The 16,467-nt window shown below is 38.6% G+C and overlaps 1 protein-coding gene across 1 annotated transcript in view; it reads left to right on the top strand.

The window, feature by feature from the left end:
• LOC124797938 (xaa-Pro dipeptidase) overlaps positions 1-16,467 on the top strand; it is a 916,331-nt gene that overhangs the window by 891,959 nt on the left and 7,905 nt on the right. The window contains exons 7-8 of the mRNA XM_047261075.1: positions 15,761-16,030; positions 16,223-16,371. Of these exons, the coding sequence (XP_047117031.1) occupies positions 15,761-16,030; positions 16,223-16,371 (419 nt within the window). The remainder of the gene's footprint in view (positions 1-15,760; positions 16,031-16,222; positions 16,372-16,467) is intronic.

Here is a 16,467-nt window from a genome sequence, read left to right as displayed (position 1 = left end):
AAATTCCAGAAGAACTATTTTAACCCTAACTCATTATGTCCATTCTTACACCAAATTTTCAGAAAAATTTGTGTCATAAGGGCAAAAGCCTCTGAGTGTTTTCACGTGAAATTACCCTACCCCCTTTTCTGTCCAATTTGTGAATGGTGCAAGTGAAGAATGATAAACCTCCGTATTACGGCTCTCTGGAACACTCTCATGCCAGGTAAATGCACCGCTGTGAAACACACGTCTCTTCATTGGATCTGCTCTCTGCTTTATTAATCCTACTCGGGAAGAGTCCCAGAATGATGAACAATACTCATGAATCAGTTGAACTTAAATTTTGTAAGCCATGTGTTTCATGGATGAATTACATTCCATAACACTCTCCCAACGAATCTCAGTCTGGAATCTGCTTTTTGTACCATTTATTTCTACATATTTCATACACTCCAGCTGGAAAAGAAAAATATAAGCACCATACAAAAAAAGAAGATGCTAAAGAATTTGCCCCAGAATACATCTCACAACATGTAAACCAACAAAAGAAAAATTACATAAAAGTACTTCATCAAAATATTCAATACTTTGGTAACAAAAAATTAGAAGCAGAAGTACTCCTGAGTGAAGTAAGACCAGATATATTATGCATAAGTGAACATGGACTAACTGAAAGTAAAATACATAATGTTGCAATAAAGGACTACAAACTAGATAGTTACTTCTGCAGATCTAAATATAAGGGTGGTGGCGTTTGTATATATATTAAAACAGGTACTCTATCAAAGAATGTAAACAGTGAAGCTGCTACATTTCCCATAGCTAGAGAAAAAGACTTTGAAGTTACTGGTATAGTGGCAGAGGATTTTAGAGTGTTTTGTATGTACAGGTCACCATGTGGCAATATTAGCATCTTTCAGAAAAAAATTGCTAGCTTATTGAGAATGAATATGAAGAGAAATCTTATTATATGTGGAGACTTCAACATTGACATGGGAAAAGACACAAAAATAGGACAGGATTTTGAAGAACTGTTAATACAGCATAACATGAAAGTGACAATAACTGCACCAACAAGAGTGACTTCACAAAGTGAGACAGTTATTGACAACATAATTACTAATATGTGTAACTATGAGTCACATGTAGTTCAGGCAGTAATATCTGATCACCATGGACAATTAATCAGCTTTTGCAGAAGTAATGACACAGTATCAGAACCAAAACAAACAACCAAAAAAATTAGGATCATCGGTGAACAAAATATCAACATCTTTAGAACAATGTTAATTAAGGAAACCTGGAATGAAACCCTACAAGCCCAACAATTAAGTACCATTTTAATGTAGCATTTCCCAAAGTAAAGAGACAAGAAAGGCAGCAAGATCAAACACAGTGGATTACCAGTGAAATACTAGAACAGCGGAGGAAACTTCAGGATGTGAGACAGATGGGCGAAGCTGAAAACTATAAAATGTTAAAAAAGAAGTATAGAAAAAAAAGAGAAGCCAAAGCAAGAGCAATTGACACTACTATAGCAAACTCCAAAAACAAGGCAAAGGCAGCTTGGAATGCAATCAATGCTGAAAGAAAGGAAAAAGATGGGTCAAACAAAGAAGAAGGTATTAGGTCAATTAAAATAGACAACACAGTGGTCACAGATGGTATGGAAATAGCAAACATACTGAATAATAAGTATATCAGTGTAGTAGAAAACTTAAAATTGGAAAGAAATAGTCAAAAACAGAAGGGTATTAAGGTACCAAAAAGATCATGCAGTACTATGTTCTTAAGACCAGTCACGGAAGATGAATTGCGGAAAACTGTACAGAAACTATAGTCCGAGAAATCAGCTGGTGATGATGAAATATCAAATCATGTAATAAAGCTGGTATGTGAGGAGATAATAACACCACTGCTGAACATAGCAAACTGTTCTTTCAGAGATGCAATTTTTCCAGAAAAACTGAAGATAACAAAGGTAGTGCCAGTGTACAAGAAAGGGTACAAAGATGATCCCAACAACTACAGACCAGTTTCACTGATATCAGGTTTCTCAAAAATCCTAGAAATGCTTATGTATACCAGATTAGTTAACTATTTGGACAAACATAGCATTCTCATACCCTCACAACATGGTTTCAAAAAGGGTAAATCTACAGAATCAGCAATTGCCAGTCTAACAGAATACATTTTACAGTCCTTAGATGAGAAAAAGGTTGTCTCTGCAATGTTTCTGGATCTTTCAAAGGCATTTGACACCATTGACCATGAAATGCTGATACAAAAATTAAGCAACTATGGCATTGGGGGGCAACCAGATGAATGGATAAAATCATACTTGTGCAACCACAAGCAGTATGTATCATTAGGAAACTCGTACCAATCAGAAAACAAATCCATCAAATATAGAGTGCCACAGGGTTCTGTAATGGGGCCATTGTTATTTAATGTGTTTGTTAATGATATAGTTGTTGAGGAGGAAGAAAAGAAAATATTGTATGCTGATGATATGACAATACTAAATAGTGACCAAAATATGGAACAGCTTGAGAGAAGAGCATACATATCTGAAAATGTCACAGCTCAATGGCTGTTGGAAAATGAACTGGTTATAAATCTAAAAAAGACTATGTATGCAGTGTTTAAAAACAAGGAAAAGGCTGTAGACATGGATTTAGAGGTTGATGGAACAAGGCTGGTAGAAGTAGAATCTGCTAGATTCTTAGGTATTCTTGTGGATAATGAACTGAAATGGAAAAAACATACTAATAATGTCTGTAAGAAACTGAGCTCTGTCATATTCTTAATGATGCAGCTATCACAGTATTCAGACAAGAACCTTCTGTGTACAGTGTATCATGGACTTTTCGAACCATACTTACAATATGGAGTGACTGTGTGGGGAAACTCAAACAAACAAGAGACAAAACGAGTGTTCACATTACAAAAAAAAGCAATTAGGACCATTTTAAGAAGAAAGACCTATGAAACGTGCAGAAACTGTTTCAAGAATTTAGGTATCTTAACTTTTTCATCATTGTATATATACAAAACAATAATGTACATCACAAAAGCTAGCGAGGACTGGATTACAAATGCTAGTGTACACACCCACAATACAACAAGGAAGAATGAAGTACGGAGCGTACCCCACCGAGTGGCAATGCTAGAAAAAGGACCCCAGTACTCTGGTATCAGACTACTAAGAAGTCTGCCCAAAAACCTGCAAGATAGTGTACTTCACAATGACTTTCCAAAGAAACTTAAAGACTATCTCATTGAAAAAGAGTTTTACAGTGTTGCAGAATACGTATGCCACTAAATTTGTATATATTGTTATTCATTATCAGTGATGTAAAAATGTAAGCTAAGGGTGTAGAAAAATAAGTGGTAAAGAATGTTAATACTTTGACATGTCCTATATTACACGTACATTTACTGTACACAATGTAATCTTACAGGATCAAATAAAAATTCAATTCAATTCAATTCAACATCACTGTAATCATTCCACTAAAGGTCACTCTGGACAGTTACTCCTAGGTATTTTATGGCAGTTACTGTTTACAACAATTCGTCACCAAAGTGTAATCAAACAGTAGCGATTTCTTCACTTATTTCTCCACAAGGAACTGTCTGTACCCACATGGTACTTCTCTTTTATTTTTGATGAAATGAATTGTTGTTAAAGATTTGATCATCTGAGTCACTGGTAGAAACTGTAAAGCCGGAAAAAGAACTTCAATTGCTTTTCACAAATAGATGGAGTAATTTGCATACTGTTTCTAAAGGCCTACTTCATGTGATGATATGGCTCATAAATTTTGTTTCTTACTGATTGGGCTCAGACTTGTATCAATTTATTGCTGTTCCTGTCATTTCAAACCTTTTAAATTATTCTTCTTAAGCTTCTAGATGCCCTTTCAGTGTTCAAGTGGCCACAGAAATGTCATTTACATATACTGTTGTTTGCTTCAGGAGGTCTGCACCTAGTACTCTTGCTATAAACAAAGGTCTATTATAGTGGCTCCTGCTATGTTCTGTAACACTAACACTAGCATTTGGTGCAGTTATTTTACTAGTGCCAGCTCTTTGGCATGATATATTTGATTAAGGTTCACAGCAGTTTTCTAGTTCTTGTGTGTAAGTGTCTTCATAAAGTCAATAACAGTTTTGTGCCCATCCTTGAAACACTCCAGCCTTGTGCTCCACCTCTAACGACCTTAATGTTGACAGGACATTAAACCCAATCTTCCTTCCTCCCTCTCTCTCTGCCTTCTTAAAATCATGCCCTGAAAAGAGGTCTGTTCTGTCCAACATTTTACCCACCGCACGTAGAATAGTTTTTTATCACCCCTCCAATCAATGCAATATCCTTGTCAGACCCTGTGCTTCCTCTGCACCCATTTCCCTACACTATGACTCCTGCCACTGGGACTGTCCACACTGTGAGACTTGCCCTATGCGGTACCCTACCACCACCTATACCAGCCCTCTAAGTGGCAACACGTACACTATCACACTATCAATGGGAGACCCACCTGTGAAATGACACGTTGTATGCCAGCTGCAGGGTGTACACGACCCCGGGACAACCGGGAGATCCGGGAAAAACCCGGGAATTTTTTCATCCGAGAGAAAACCGGGAAAAACCTGGGAATTTTCTAGAATTCCGCGAATTTTTCATTGTTTTAGTTTTAAGTTAAATTTTTGTAACTTTGACTGGTAAGAACGAATACTCTAACAAAGAATATTATTGTATCTCGCTACTGCAGAATAATACTGCAGCAATAAAACACGAACGAAAGTAAAACTTAAGTTGCAAAGGAAATGCACCATATACAAGAACGAAACACAGTGCTCATACAAGCGTCTCCTAACAGCACAATGTGTCAAAGGCGTTAGGAAGACTATGCAGTGTTTGATAACAACAGATTGCCTCTGATGAACGTGACGTCACAACTGTTTACATTAGTTTCTTTCGAGCGGTTGCGAGCGAGCTTATGAATATGCAGTTGAGTCGCGTATAAGTTGTACTTCTCCCACTTCTGGCTACAGAAGTGTGGCAGTTGGCTGTATAAGCAGTAGCTGCAAGCAGCCAGATCCTATCCGAAAAAAAATTTACTGGTGCGCCTAAGCTGCCAGATTCACGTATGCCCAACAGGCGAGGAATTAGGGGGCGGGGGAAAACCGGGGTATCTGCCCCGGGAGGTAGTTTCAGGGGGGGGGGGGGGGAAATTCATATTATTGAATAAAAAGAAAGACCTTGTTTCACAAAGCGCCTAGCATCCAGCGCACGTTGGTCTATCGATTACTCATACGATTTTGAACGCATCCTGTTGGTTTTTGAACATTTTTCATCAAATTCTATATTGATTTCTGAATGAATCGTAACTTGATTTTTAAATGCGTGCGTAGTGTACGTGATGTCACTGCCAGGGGAATCCCCGTCGCATCTAGAAATAAACTTTCCTGCAAACAAAAGGGGACGGCTCTACGTGCAATACACGCTGTCGATTTCTTTGACATTGCAAAACAATTTCGTACACACGTAAGGGTAAATGACAATCGCTGTTTATGTGGTTGACTGGGTTTTCAAACGATCAGCGTTGTTATAATCACTATCGAATTCCATAGATTCATACTACCAGAGTGGAAATAAACGACTAACAGGAATAACAGGCAACAAAGATTGCGTATTGTCTTCTCAGTGATCCAAGAAAATGAAATTTTGACAGAACATTTTTGGCCAGACCGCCACACTACTAAGGGCCACTTATACAGTCTCCGGCTAGCAGCCGCTAAAGTTATATTCTGGAGGTAGCGAGGAAAACGCGTTGTACGAACACGTAATAACGCCTAACCGGAGAATAAATGCGGGATAACTAAACCGGTGATTGTGGCAGGTTTTGTGAAGTTAACCAGAGAATAAATTTTGACACTGGCAGGAATAGTTACAGAATTAGTGATGACAAGATTGTTTGTTAGAACGAGGAAGGAGAAGAAACGGGGACTCCCACAAATTGCGGAAGAATATGACGATTCCAAATTTATATAAAAATTTCGTACTACTACTTTTCGATCTCATGCTTCAGAAGCTAGAAAGTATGAATGGCCATTTGTGCCAAAAGTCTCGTTTTATTTGGTGCGTGTAACAATTGCTGGAATATTAGGCAGGCCTATTTCGTTTTATCTAGCAGACAGTGACAAAATACACGTAATCAAATCGAGAAACCACACCAGTCTTGGGTACTATTTGTGTTAACAGCTTTTCTGGTATAAGACAACATCATTTCGTTTTTTCGTGTAGCAAAACGTTGACGAACCTTGTTGAGGTAATAGATTCTTTCCTAGAAAGGAAAGCACGCCATGTAAAGTTGTATCAAGATTAGAGAGAAAAAATTTTAGGACTTAAGGATTGAAGAAATGTGTACTGTCTTGCTTGTCTCCTGCCTTTACTGGTTTTATGTATCCTATATTTAATATTATGTCAAAACAAAACAGCAAGTTATTAGCTACAGGCAATAGTGCAAATTTTCTAAAGAATTCTTGTTCTTCCGGTTACAAATAATCCCATCCATTATTAACTGTGAGTTTATTATTTTAAGGGGCAGGATGTCAAACCGGCCGACTGGGCAGGAGAGGCACCACAGGACATTTTGAATTTCCACTGTCCTGAATATAGTTTGATAGCACGCATTACAAAATATTACACGTTTGAATTCCACAGAGTGAAATACAGAGACATGCGATGGAAGAATGCTGTGTGAAGAAGAGTGCCACTGCACTCCAACACACTTAAGACCAAATATCATGTCTTACGTTCCCTCAAACATATATGTTTTATGAATCAGACTCTTCAGAAAGCTGTGCGCTACAAAATTAAGAGTTTTTGAAAAGTCGAGTTTTTAAATTTTTGGCGTCCTGCCTCAAACGCTCGAGGGAGGGGGAGCGCCACTATCTAATATTGTAACCGGTTCGGAAATATCGTAGATCCGGACATGATGCACAGAGCAGTCTGAGTTGTTCTGGGCAGATGGTAGCCTCCACGTGACCCATGTTTAAGTGATTTCATTGTTTCCTCTTCGTTTATTGCTCTCACGTCAAATGAAAACAAAACGGATTTCTGTAGCCGGCAGCTATCAAGTGAATTAAAATTCATTCACATGATTACGGAAGGCTAAAATATGTTATTAGTTCTAGATTTTGTTTCCACCTTTCTGACAGTCAAGCGTTAATAGTCTTGCGGAACAATGAAGTTTTTTTTTGTCGGTTTGTTGAAGAAATTTGGCTTTTATTGATCTTTTCTGCTGAGGCGGTCAATTTATTTGAAACGAAGTGTTTAATTCCACACTATTGGCTAGTTTCACCTGTTCACTGCATTTCAAGTTCATGTTTTCATCTTCTAGCACGTATGGCATTATATTATAATAAAGAACCAAACATGAGATAATACGGTACTGGTACTCCAAGAAAATTTACATCGGAATCTGGACATACGAATGTGCACTTTAAGCCGAATTATGCGTTTTAGTATGGTTCACAAAATTCCCATACTCTTGGAATATCCGCTAATGTCTTGTTTCTTTTACGACATAATGTAAGATCTTTTAATGTTTTACACGGGCTTCCTGCGTCCTCGTAGCTGCTCAAGCGCGGCGACGCCTGTCATCTGGCGCAGCTGCTGAAACGAATCTGTTTCTAACAGGTCGCGGGAAATTTTACCGAATGGTTGTTTGAAAAGTGTTATTTTCAAGTAAAGTAAATTTCCTTTTACCAAGATGAACTCAGTGCGCGAATGTCTGATGAATTTCTTAAATCACAGAGGGTTTGACTCTCATTCAAAAATCAAATCTTTGAAGATGACCATTTAGAATATTTTCGTGCCCAGAAGATCAGACATTTATGTTGTTGTTAAAAATTTTACTGGAACATTTGAGTGATGTTTCTTAAAGTGGAACACTCGCAAAAAAGATCAACATTATGTGTGAAAGCTTAGCTTCTCTTGCAGCTTATTAATCCAACACTATACGTGAAAGCTTTTCTTTTCTTGTAGCAACACTATGTATATTAATTTAAACCATTACCTTTTCCTATATGTGTGTTCGCGCTGTTTAACAGTGATGTCGCTATTGGCTGACTACATCACGTGTCCTATGCTCCGAATATTCGCTGTCATCGGCTGGCGAGATGGCTTGACACGAGCTACGACTGGCTTACAAAAGCGCATCGCAATCTCGATTTCAATCCTTCGGAAAGTAACTTGCCGTGTTTGGTGGAATTCGTATTTATACTTTCGTAATACGAAAATATACAGTGTACATGTTGCTGCACATCAGACATCTTTCCAAAACGTGTTTTTCCACTGAGTTTCGTTTTCTAAAGTGCCGTACAAAACCACAACCATTGAACGGATTGATAAGTTTTACAGTTCCAAGGAAAGGTATACTGTTACTTAACACGGAAAAAGTGTATTTTCGTCCAGGAGAAAGTGTGTTTTCGTCCGGGACAAAGTGCATTTTTAACCGGGAAATTCGGGAAAAATCCGGGATTTTTTTTTCCTCGTCCACGTGTACACCCTGCAGCTGCCATGTAAACAATCTTGGGCATGATAACACACAATGTCCTCATGCAAGCATGCTCTACAACACGACATCCATGATCTTAGTGCCTGTTTCACTACACATGCCATATGGATTCTTCCCTGAGACACCATTTTCTCAGAACTCCACAGGTGTGAACTGGTATTAAAACATGTCCTTGGTTCTCCACCCACCTACCCTTAATTTACGTTAATTTCTTGAGTTTCAGTCACTGCCATTTAGTTTTCTGCATCTTTGGTTCCCCCCCCTCCCCCCTCCCTTTACCATGTACAATGTACTTAGATTTCTGCTCATATTAACATGTGTGCAGTGTTTTGTTAGTAATCTCTGCCTTGCGTACACACTATCTTCAAGCTCTAAGCTCAGAGGTTATCAAATCTCATCTTGTGCCGTCCCCCAAAATCGATCTTTCCTTCTCATCCCATCTGGTAAGTCTCCCCGGACCCAGTATCTGGGTAAATTTTCTGAACTCTCCTTATTTCCTAAACCATGTCAGTCCTTTTCCTTCAACCCTTCTGCCAGAAGAAGGAGCCTCTGACACTCAAACCTTGCAAATTTAAATACCTTTACATGTATGCTTTCCTGCCACTGCTTGGTGAGTAAATTTTGTATCTATCAAATTATATTCCATTTTCAGAAATTGATTATTTTCCTTTTGTAATTAGATAGACCATCTCTAGTTCATCAAATTCTTTGCCTCTATCATTTGTTGTTGTTCTTTCTGTATGCTTCATTCAAATTTCCAGTGTAAATTGTTATCACAAACTATTTTATGTCCTGGGCATTTGCAGATGTTTAAAGGAATGATTTATGTTGCACCTGACGATGCTGCTTTAGGCTGTGAAACCAGATGTGTTTCAGTAAACAATTATTTTACCAGCTGTTAGCAGAACTCTTCCTAACATCATACGTAAGTTATTATGTTCGTTTCGTATACTGCTGACTGGCACCTAGTGACCACAGCTGCTTTGTTGCCTTTTCCATATGTACACACTCTGATCAAAAGTATCCACACACCCCTGTATAATGCAGAATTGACTACTAGATGTCATGAGAGGTGGACTCCTGAGTATAGATGATAGTTGAAAGTATTGTGTGCTCAGTAGAGAAACAGTAACAGCAGGGTAGGTCACTGAGGAAAACTCACTGACTTTGAACGTGGACTAGTCACTGAATGTCACGTGAGTAACAGATCCTTCAGCAAAATATCAATGCTGCCCACATTGGCTGTTGTTGATGTGATTGTAAAGTAGAAATGCAAAGGAACAAGCACAGCTAAATTGAGACCAGACATATCTCGTATGCTGGTGGATGAGGACTGTCGAGCATTGCAGAAAATGGTTATAAAATGTTGCATGAAATCAATAAAAGGAATGACTTGTAAGTTTGAAAGTGATATTGGCAGTCTACTAACACCATGAATGTATGTAAGGTGCTAAAAAAGAATGGGGTACAGTGCTACAGCAGCTCCTCATAAGCAAGACATGTGAACATGGTAACATTCAAATCATCACTGAGTCCCAGTCTGGCGGCCGCTGGCTGCCTGGCTGCTTAAGTAGCACGGCTGCTGCATGGCTGGCAGACAGCACCGTATATAGAGGACGCGCGCAACTGCGCGGCAGCACTTTGAAAGATCGGCGAGTCACAACAGTATTCTTGTGCATTTGCTGGAACCTCATTGGATTTCCATTTCATGTGGGACTGTAGCCAAATTGTCTTAAGTACTGTCAAGTACGATAATAAGGGTATGTTTTGTGCTCTGCTTTACTCGCACATTGACTTAGTGATAATACGGGACAACAGCTTTACCAGCACATTTAACTTGGACAGCACTGGCCGTTCAGCTGGTACAGCAAGCCTGCAGTGACATGGCCAGCTGCAGTTCACACATAAAAAGAGACGAGCAGAGGAGCAATACAGCTTCGAATGTTGTTTAATTTTTAAGTAGAATGAAATAATACACTGAAAATCGCCCACAATATGCTCCTTAGACTACTAGACAAAAATCGCAACACGTTATCATTTTTAGCTAACATACTGTTGTAATTAAAACAAGAATGATGAAATTTCCTGATTTAACCACAAGGTAATTCTGCATAAGCTGTGGGTGATGTAAAAGAGTATTGATGGATTTGACGGTATAGTTAAATATTGAAGCCACTGAAGGTATTACTTGCAGTCAGTTGTCTGGTAATCTCTTGGCCCCTTCCTTATCCGACACACAGAAATACATTTCAGTTCTGGAAGTGTCACTTGCTACGTTGTTAACGAGCCTATCAACAACAGATTCCACCAAGCCATAAATGCGGAAGGATGTGAACACAGTTTGCAGCAATGTGCACTACGGACAGTAGAGGAACAGTTCAGATATGATGATCATTTATATAGCGTGACAATGCGCCCTGCCATAAAGTGGCACCTGGAAAGCTTCAGTTCAATAAAATTTCTGAAATGGGATGGCCTGCCCAAACTCCAAGCTTGAATTCAGTGGTATACCTTTGGGATGAGTTAAAACATCGACTTCACTCCAGTGGAACCCCATATTTTCTGGTTTCAGATTTTGAGGAAGAATGGGCTGCCAATTCTGCACAGACATTTGGACAGCTCATTGAAAGTGTCCCCATGAAGAATTCAAGCCATCATAAAGATGAAGTATGGACACACCCAATATTAATGTTGATGAATAGGTGTCCAGATACTTTTGATCAAATAGTGTACTTGGGCTAAGATCAGGCCTCTTTCTTATTCTCTGTGCCAACACTCATTCTGCATGTTATTTCCTCTGCCAATATTTTCCCCTAGTTGTGATCGTTTCTTTTCTCATTTTGTTTGTAAGAATGTTTGTTGCACCTGAACATCAGATAGGATTCATTTTATCAGTCAATTTATGGTGTTCAGCTCATTGTGTGAAACATCTGTGTATTGGTCCCTTTCCACTTCATTCATTGTACATCTCATCAGATCTCTTGAAATTGTAAATCGAGAAATGCTTCAACTGGGCATGATGCAAAATGACATCAAAGACCTAACATATTTCAGAAGTACTAAGAAGCAGAAGAGGTCCTAGGACAAACCACTCCTTGAGCAGACAGTCACCCTCTGGACGTAGAAGAGGAAGAAACTACCAGAAAGTGTTTGGCCACTGCAAACATATTAAACCCAATCTGTGCAAAAAGTTGAACTCTGCAGCCCCTTGCTTGATATAGAAACAAATAAGTAAATAGACCAATAAATAATAATAAAAAAAATGCTGTACATGGGAAAATATGCTACTTTAAAAAGAGCCACTTTTGTTGTTACATTCCTTCAGGTGTTGCAGAAAAAGGCACATATGTAATTATCATATAAATGCATAAAGTTAGTCAATAATGAAATTCAAACAATGACTTGTTTCCAGGCAAAACATGGAAACGTGGTTATGATCTGATAGATGAAAAATAATGCTTGCTGAAGCAAATGGCGTTTATTTACTACTGGAAAACCAAATCTACTGGTAATGTAAGAATGCCAGTTCAGTTTATGATGCAAAGTACTCTTTAATGCGCACTATATCAGAATGAATTAGGTAGCAATTCCATTTCTGATACCGACCTCAGCTATAACTTTTCACCCTGTCAGATATCCTAACTGAGTCTCAAATCAGAACATGTTGTTGTTGTTGTGGTCTTCAGTCCTGAGACTGGTTTGATGCAGCTCTCCATGCTACTCTATCCTGTTCAAGCTTCTTCATCTCCCAGTACCTACTGCAACCTACATCCTTCTGAATCTGCGTAGTGTATTGATCTCTTGGTCTCCCTCTACGATTTTTACCCTCCACGCTGCCCTCCAATGCTAAATTTGTGATCCCTTGATGCCTCAAAACATGTCCTACCAACTGATCCCTTCTTCTAGTCAAGTTGTGCCACAAACCTCTCTTCTCTCCAATCCTATTCAATACCTCCTCATTAGTTACGTTATCTACCTACCTTATCTTCAGCATTCTTCTGTAGCACCACATTTCGAAAGCTTCTATTCTCTTCTTGTCCAAACTAGTTATCGTCCATGTTTCATTTTCACACATGGCTACACTCCATACAAATACTTTCAGAAACGACTTCCTGACACTTAAATCTATACTCGATTTTAACAAATTTCCCTTCTTCAGAAACGCTTTCCTTGCCATTGCCAGTCTACATTTTATATCCTCTCTACTTCGACCATCATCAGTTATTTTACTCCCTAAATAGCAAAACTCCTTTACTACTTTAAGTGTCTCATTTCCTAATCTAATTCCCTCAGCATCACCCGACTTAATTTGACTACATTCCATTATCCTCGTTTTGCTTTTGTTGATGTTCATCTTATATCCTCCTTTCAAGACACTGTCCTTTCCATTCAACTGCTCTTCCAAGTCCTTTGCTGTCTCTGACAGAATTACAATGTCATCGGCGAACCTCAAAGTTTTTATTTCTTCTCCATGGATTTTAATACCTACTCCGAACTTTTCTTTTGTTTCCTTTACTGCTTGCTCAATATACAGATTGAATAACATCAGGGAGAGGCTTCAACCCTGTCTCACTCCTTTCCCAACCACTGCTTCCCTTTCATGCCCCTCGACTCTTATAACTACCATCTGGTTTCTGTACAAATTGTAAATAGCCTTTCGCTCCCTGTATTTTACCCCTGCCACCGTCAGAATTTGAAAGAGAGTATTCCAGTTAACATTGTCAAAAGCTTTCTCTAAGTCTACAAATGCTAGAAACGTAGGTTTGCCTTTTCTTAATCTTTCTTCTAAGATAAGACGTAAGGTCAGTATTGCCTCATGTGTTCCAACATTTCTACGGAATCCAAACTGATCTTCCCCGAGGTCGGCTTCTACCAGTTTTTCGATTCGTCTGTAAAGAATTCGCGTTAGTATTTTGCAGCTGTGACTTATTAAACTGATAGTTCAGTAATTTTCACATCTGTCAACACCTGCTTTCTTTGGGATTGGAATTATTATATTCTTCTTGAAGTCTGAGGGTATTTCGCCTGACTCATACATCGTGCTCACCAGATGGTAGAGTTTTGTCATGACTGGCTCTCCCGAGGCCATCAGTAGTTCTAATGGAATGTTGTCTACTCCCAGAGCCTTGTTTTGACTCAGGTCTTTCAGTGCTCTGTCAAACTCTTCACGCAGTATCTTATCTCACATTTCGTCTTCATCTACAGCCTCTTCCATTTCCATAATATTGTTCTCAAGTACATCGCCCTTGTATAAACACTCTATATACTCCTTCCATCTTTCTGCTTTCCCTTCTTTGGTTAGAACTGGGTTGCCATCTGAGCTCTTGATAATCATACAAGTGGTTCTCTTCTCTCCAAAGGTCTCTCTAATTTTCCTGTAGGCAGTATCTATCTTACCCCTAGTGAGACAAGCCTCTACATCCTTACATTTGTCCTCTAGCCATCCCTGCTTAGCCATTATGCACTTCCTGTCGATATCATTTTTGAGACGTTTGTATTCTTTTTTGCCTGCTTCATTTACTGCATCTTTATATTTTCTCCTTTCATCAATTAAATTCAATATTTCTTCTGTTACCCAAGGATTTCTATTAGCCCTCATCTTTTTACCTACTTGATCGTCTGCTGCCTTCACTACTTCATCCCTCAGAGCTACCCATTCTTCTTCAACTGTATTTCTTTCCCCCATTCCTGTCAATTGTTCCCTTATGCTCTCCCTGAAACTCTCTACAACCTCTGGTTCTTTCAGTTTATCCAGGTCCCATCTCCTTAAATTCCCACCTTTTTGCAGTTTCTTCAGTTTCAATCTGCAGTTCATAACAAATAGATTGTGGTCAGAATCCACATCTGCCCCAGGAAATGTCTTACAATTTAAAACCTGGTTCCTAAATCTCTGTCTTACCATATCCATGCAAAAAAATGTAAGATCAATGTTCCTTGTACAGTATGTTATGAAGCACTGAATAATGTAATTGGCATCAGTATCCTTATTTTTCAGTTAAGTTAATGGTGAATCCAAAGTTCAGTGAACAGATTCTGCGTGTGCTTTGCAAAGGCATGTAGATAACCCCGTGAAGCAGTGCTGAAGGCACTGGGCTCCCATTCAGGAGGAAAAAATCTCCATTCTCATCCAGCCATCCAGATTTCGTTTCCTTTGATTTTCCTGGATCATTGACACTGGAACAATGAATCTGTCCTGCCAAACTCTATGGGACAGTGGACTGGCGAGTGGGGGGGTAAGTGGATGGTAGAATGTTATTGCTGGGCTCCGTTTTCATTGTCAGACTATATTCCTTTGTTTGTTAACTGTCAAATTTGTAACTTATTAAGAGATGTGAGATGTATAGGCTGGACAACACATAATGTCAAGGGTGCTTAACTCTCAGTACTGCTGATAGACAAATGTAAAACTAAATAAATACAGAACTCCTAGGCTTGAGGAACAAGTTCATTCCTCAAGTATTCAGAAAAACAGAAAAAGGAAAATAATTGGAGATGTGAAAATGAGGGGGGATGGGATGGGTATGGGGAAGGGGGGGGGGGGCTATATCACTCAGATTGTAAGATCCATCTTGTATGAGGAACAAAGGAATCAAAAATCTTTCAGTTGTTTGCTGTTTTCTGTTCCAAAGAAGGGTCCTGTGACACTGTAAGCTAGAAGTACTATTAATACCCTTAGTTGTGTACATTGGCTGCTCTGGGAATTGTTCATCTTGAATGTAAGTATTGGCCTGCCCATCTGTCAGTTTGATCTTTTATATTTCTGAATGGACTTTCTTTTTAACATAATTAGTAACTCAAAGGTTACAATACAATTTTATTTTATTTATTTATTTGGGGAAGGGAAGGAGGTGAATATTACTTTCACCTCCAGTGTTCTTTTTTGCCTCCATTTCAGAATGATTTGAATTTCGTATAAAAGCATAGACCCAGGCCCCATTATTGATGAGCAATCCGTCAGATCAGAGGATACTGAGAGTATACCATTGCCAATAGAATCAGACCTAGTAAAGTGTATGTTCTTCAAAACTCCATTAAGACTAATGACTGCTGGGTCTCTAGAGTTAAAGCTAAATACTGTTTCTTAATTTAATTAAATTTGTGCCTGAACAAATCAGTTTTGTCACTGGACTGCAAGTAAATTAAAAAGTAACTGTTTGATATTGTAAAGAAGTACTTTCTTTTTTCAGTCGAGTGATAAAAACACCGATGGAGATAGAAGTAATTCGTTACGCCAACAAGATTTCATCTGAAGCTCATATACAAATCATGAAAAAGATTCGTCCTGGTATGTATGAATATCAGTGTGAAGCAATATTCTTGGAGTACTGTTATTACGTGGGTGGCTGCCGTCATGTGGCTTACACATGCATCTGTGGATCTGGAAATAATGGTGCTGTGTTACATTACGGACATGCTTCGGCACCCAATAGCAAAAGGATCAATGATGGAGATATGTGGTAAGTTGTTGCTATGATTTGCTTGTTATATAGAATATAAATAAGTCTCACTATTTTAGACAGTTATTGATCATTTTGTTATGTTTTTATTATTGCTCATAAATACATTGTTTTGTTAATGAGGCTAAAAGTGACTACTGTACATGTAGTTGTGTAACACATTGATTAAATATGTGTTTCTTCCCTGAAAAGCTTGTTTGATATGGGTGGTTCCTACTGTGGCTATGCATCGGATATCACTTGCTCATTCCCCGCTAATGGGAAGTTCACAAGAGATCAACGCCACATCTATAATGCAGTGTTGAAAGCCAATGATGCTGTCATGCAAGCTGCTAAACCTGGTAAAGTGGCATATTTTATATTTATCATGACACATTAATTATAAAAATACTGTAGTCTTACATTAATTATAAAAATACTGTAGTCTTAACAATACA

Source organism: Schistocerca piceifrons, chromosome 5 (assembly GCF_021461385.2).
Source record: "Schistocerca piceifrons isolate TAMUIC-IGC-003096 chromosome 5, iqSchPice1.1, whole genome shotgun sequence".
In the NCBI taxonomy this organism is placed as follows: domain Eukaryota; kingdom Metazoa; phylum Arthropoda; class Insecta; order Orthoptera; family Acrididae; genus Schistocerca; species Schistocerca piceifrons.
Note: the sequence above shows the minus strand (reverse complement) of the source record. Positions and strands in the feature narration are given on the sequence as shown.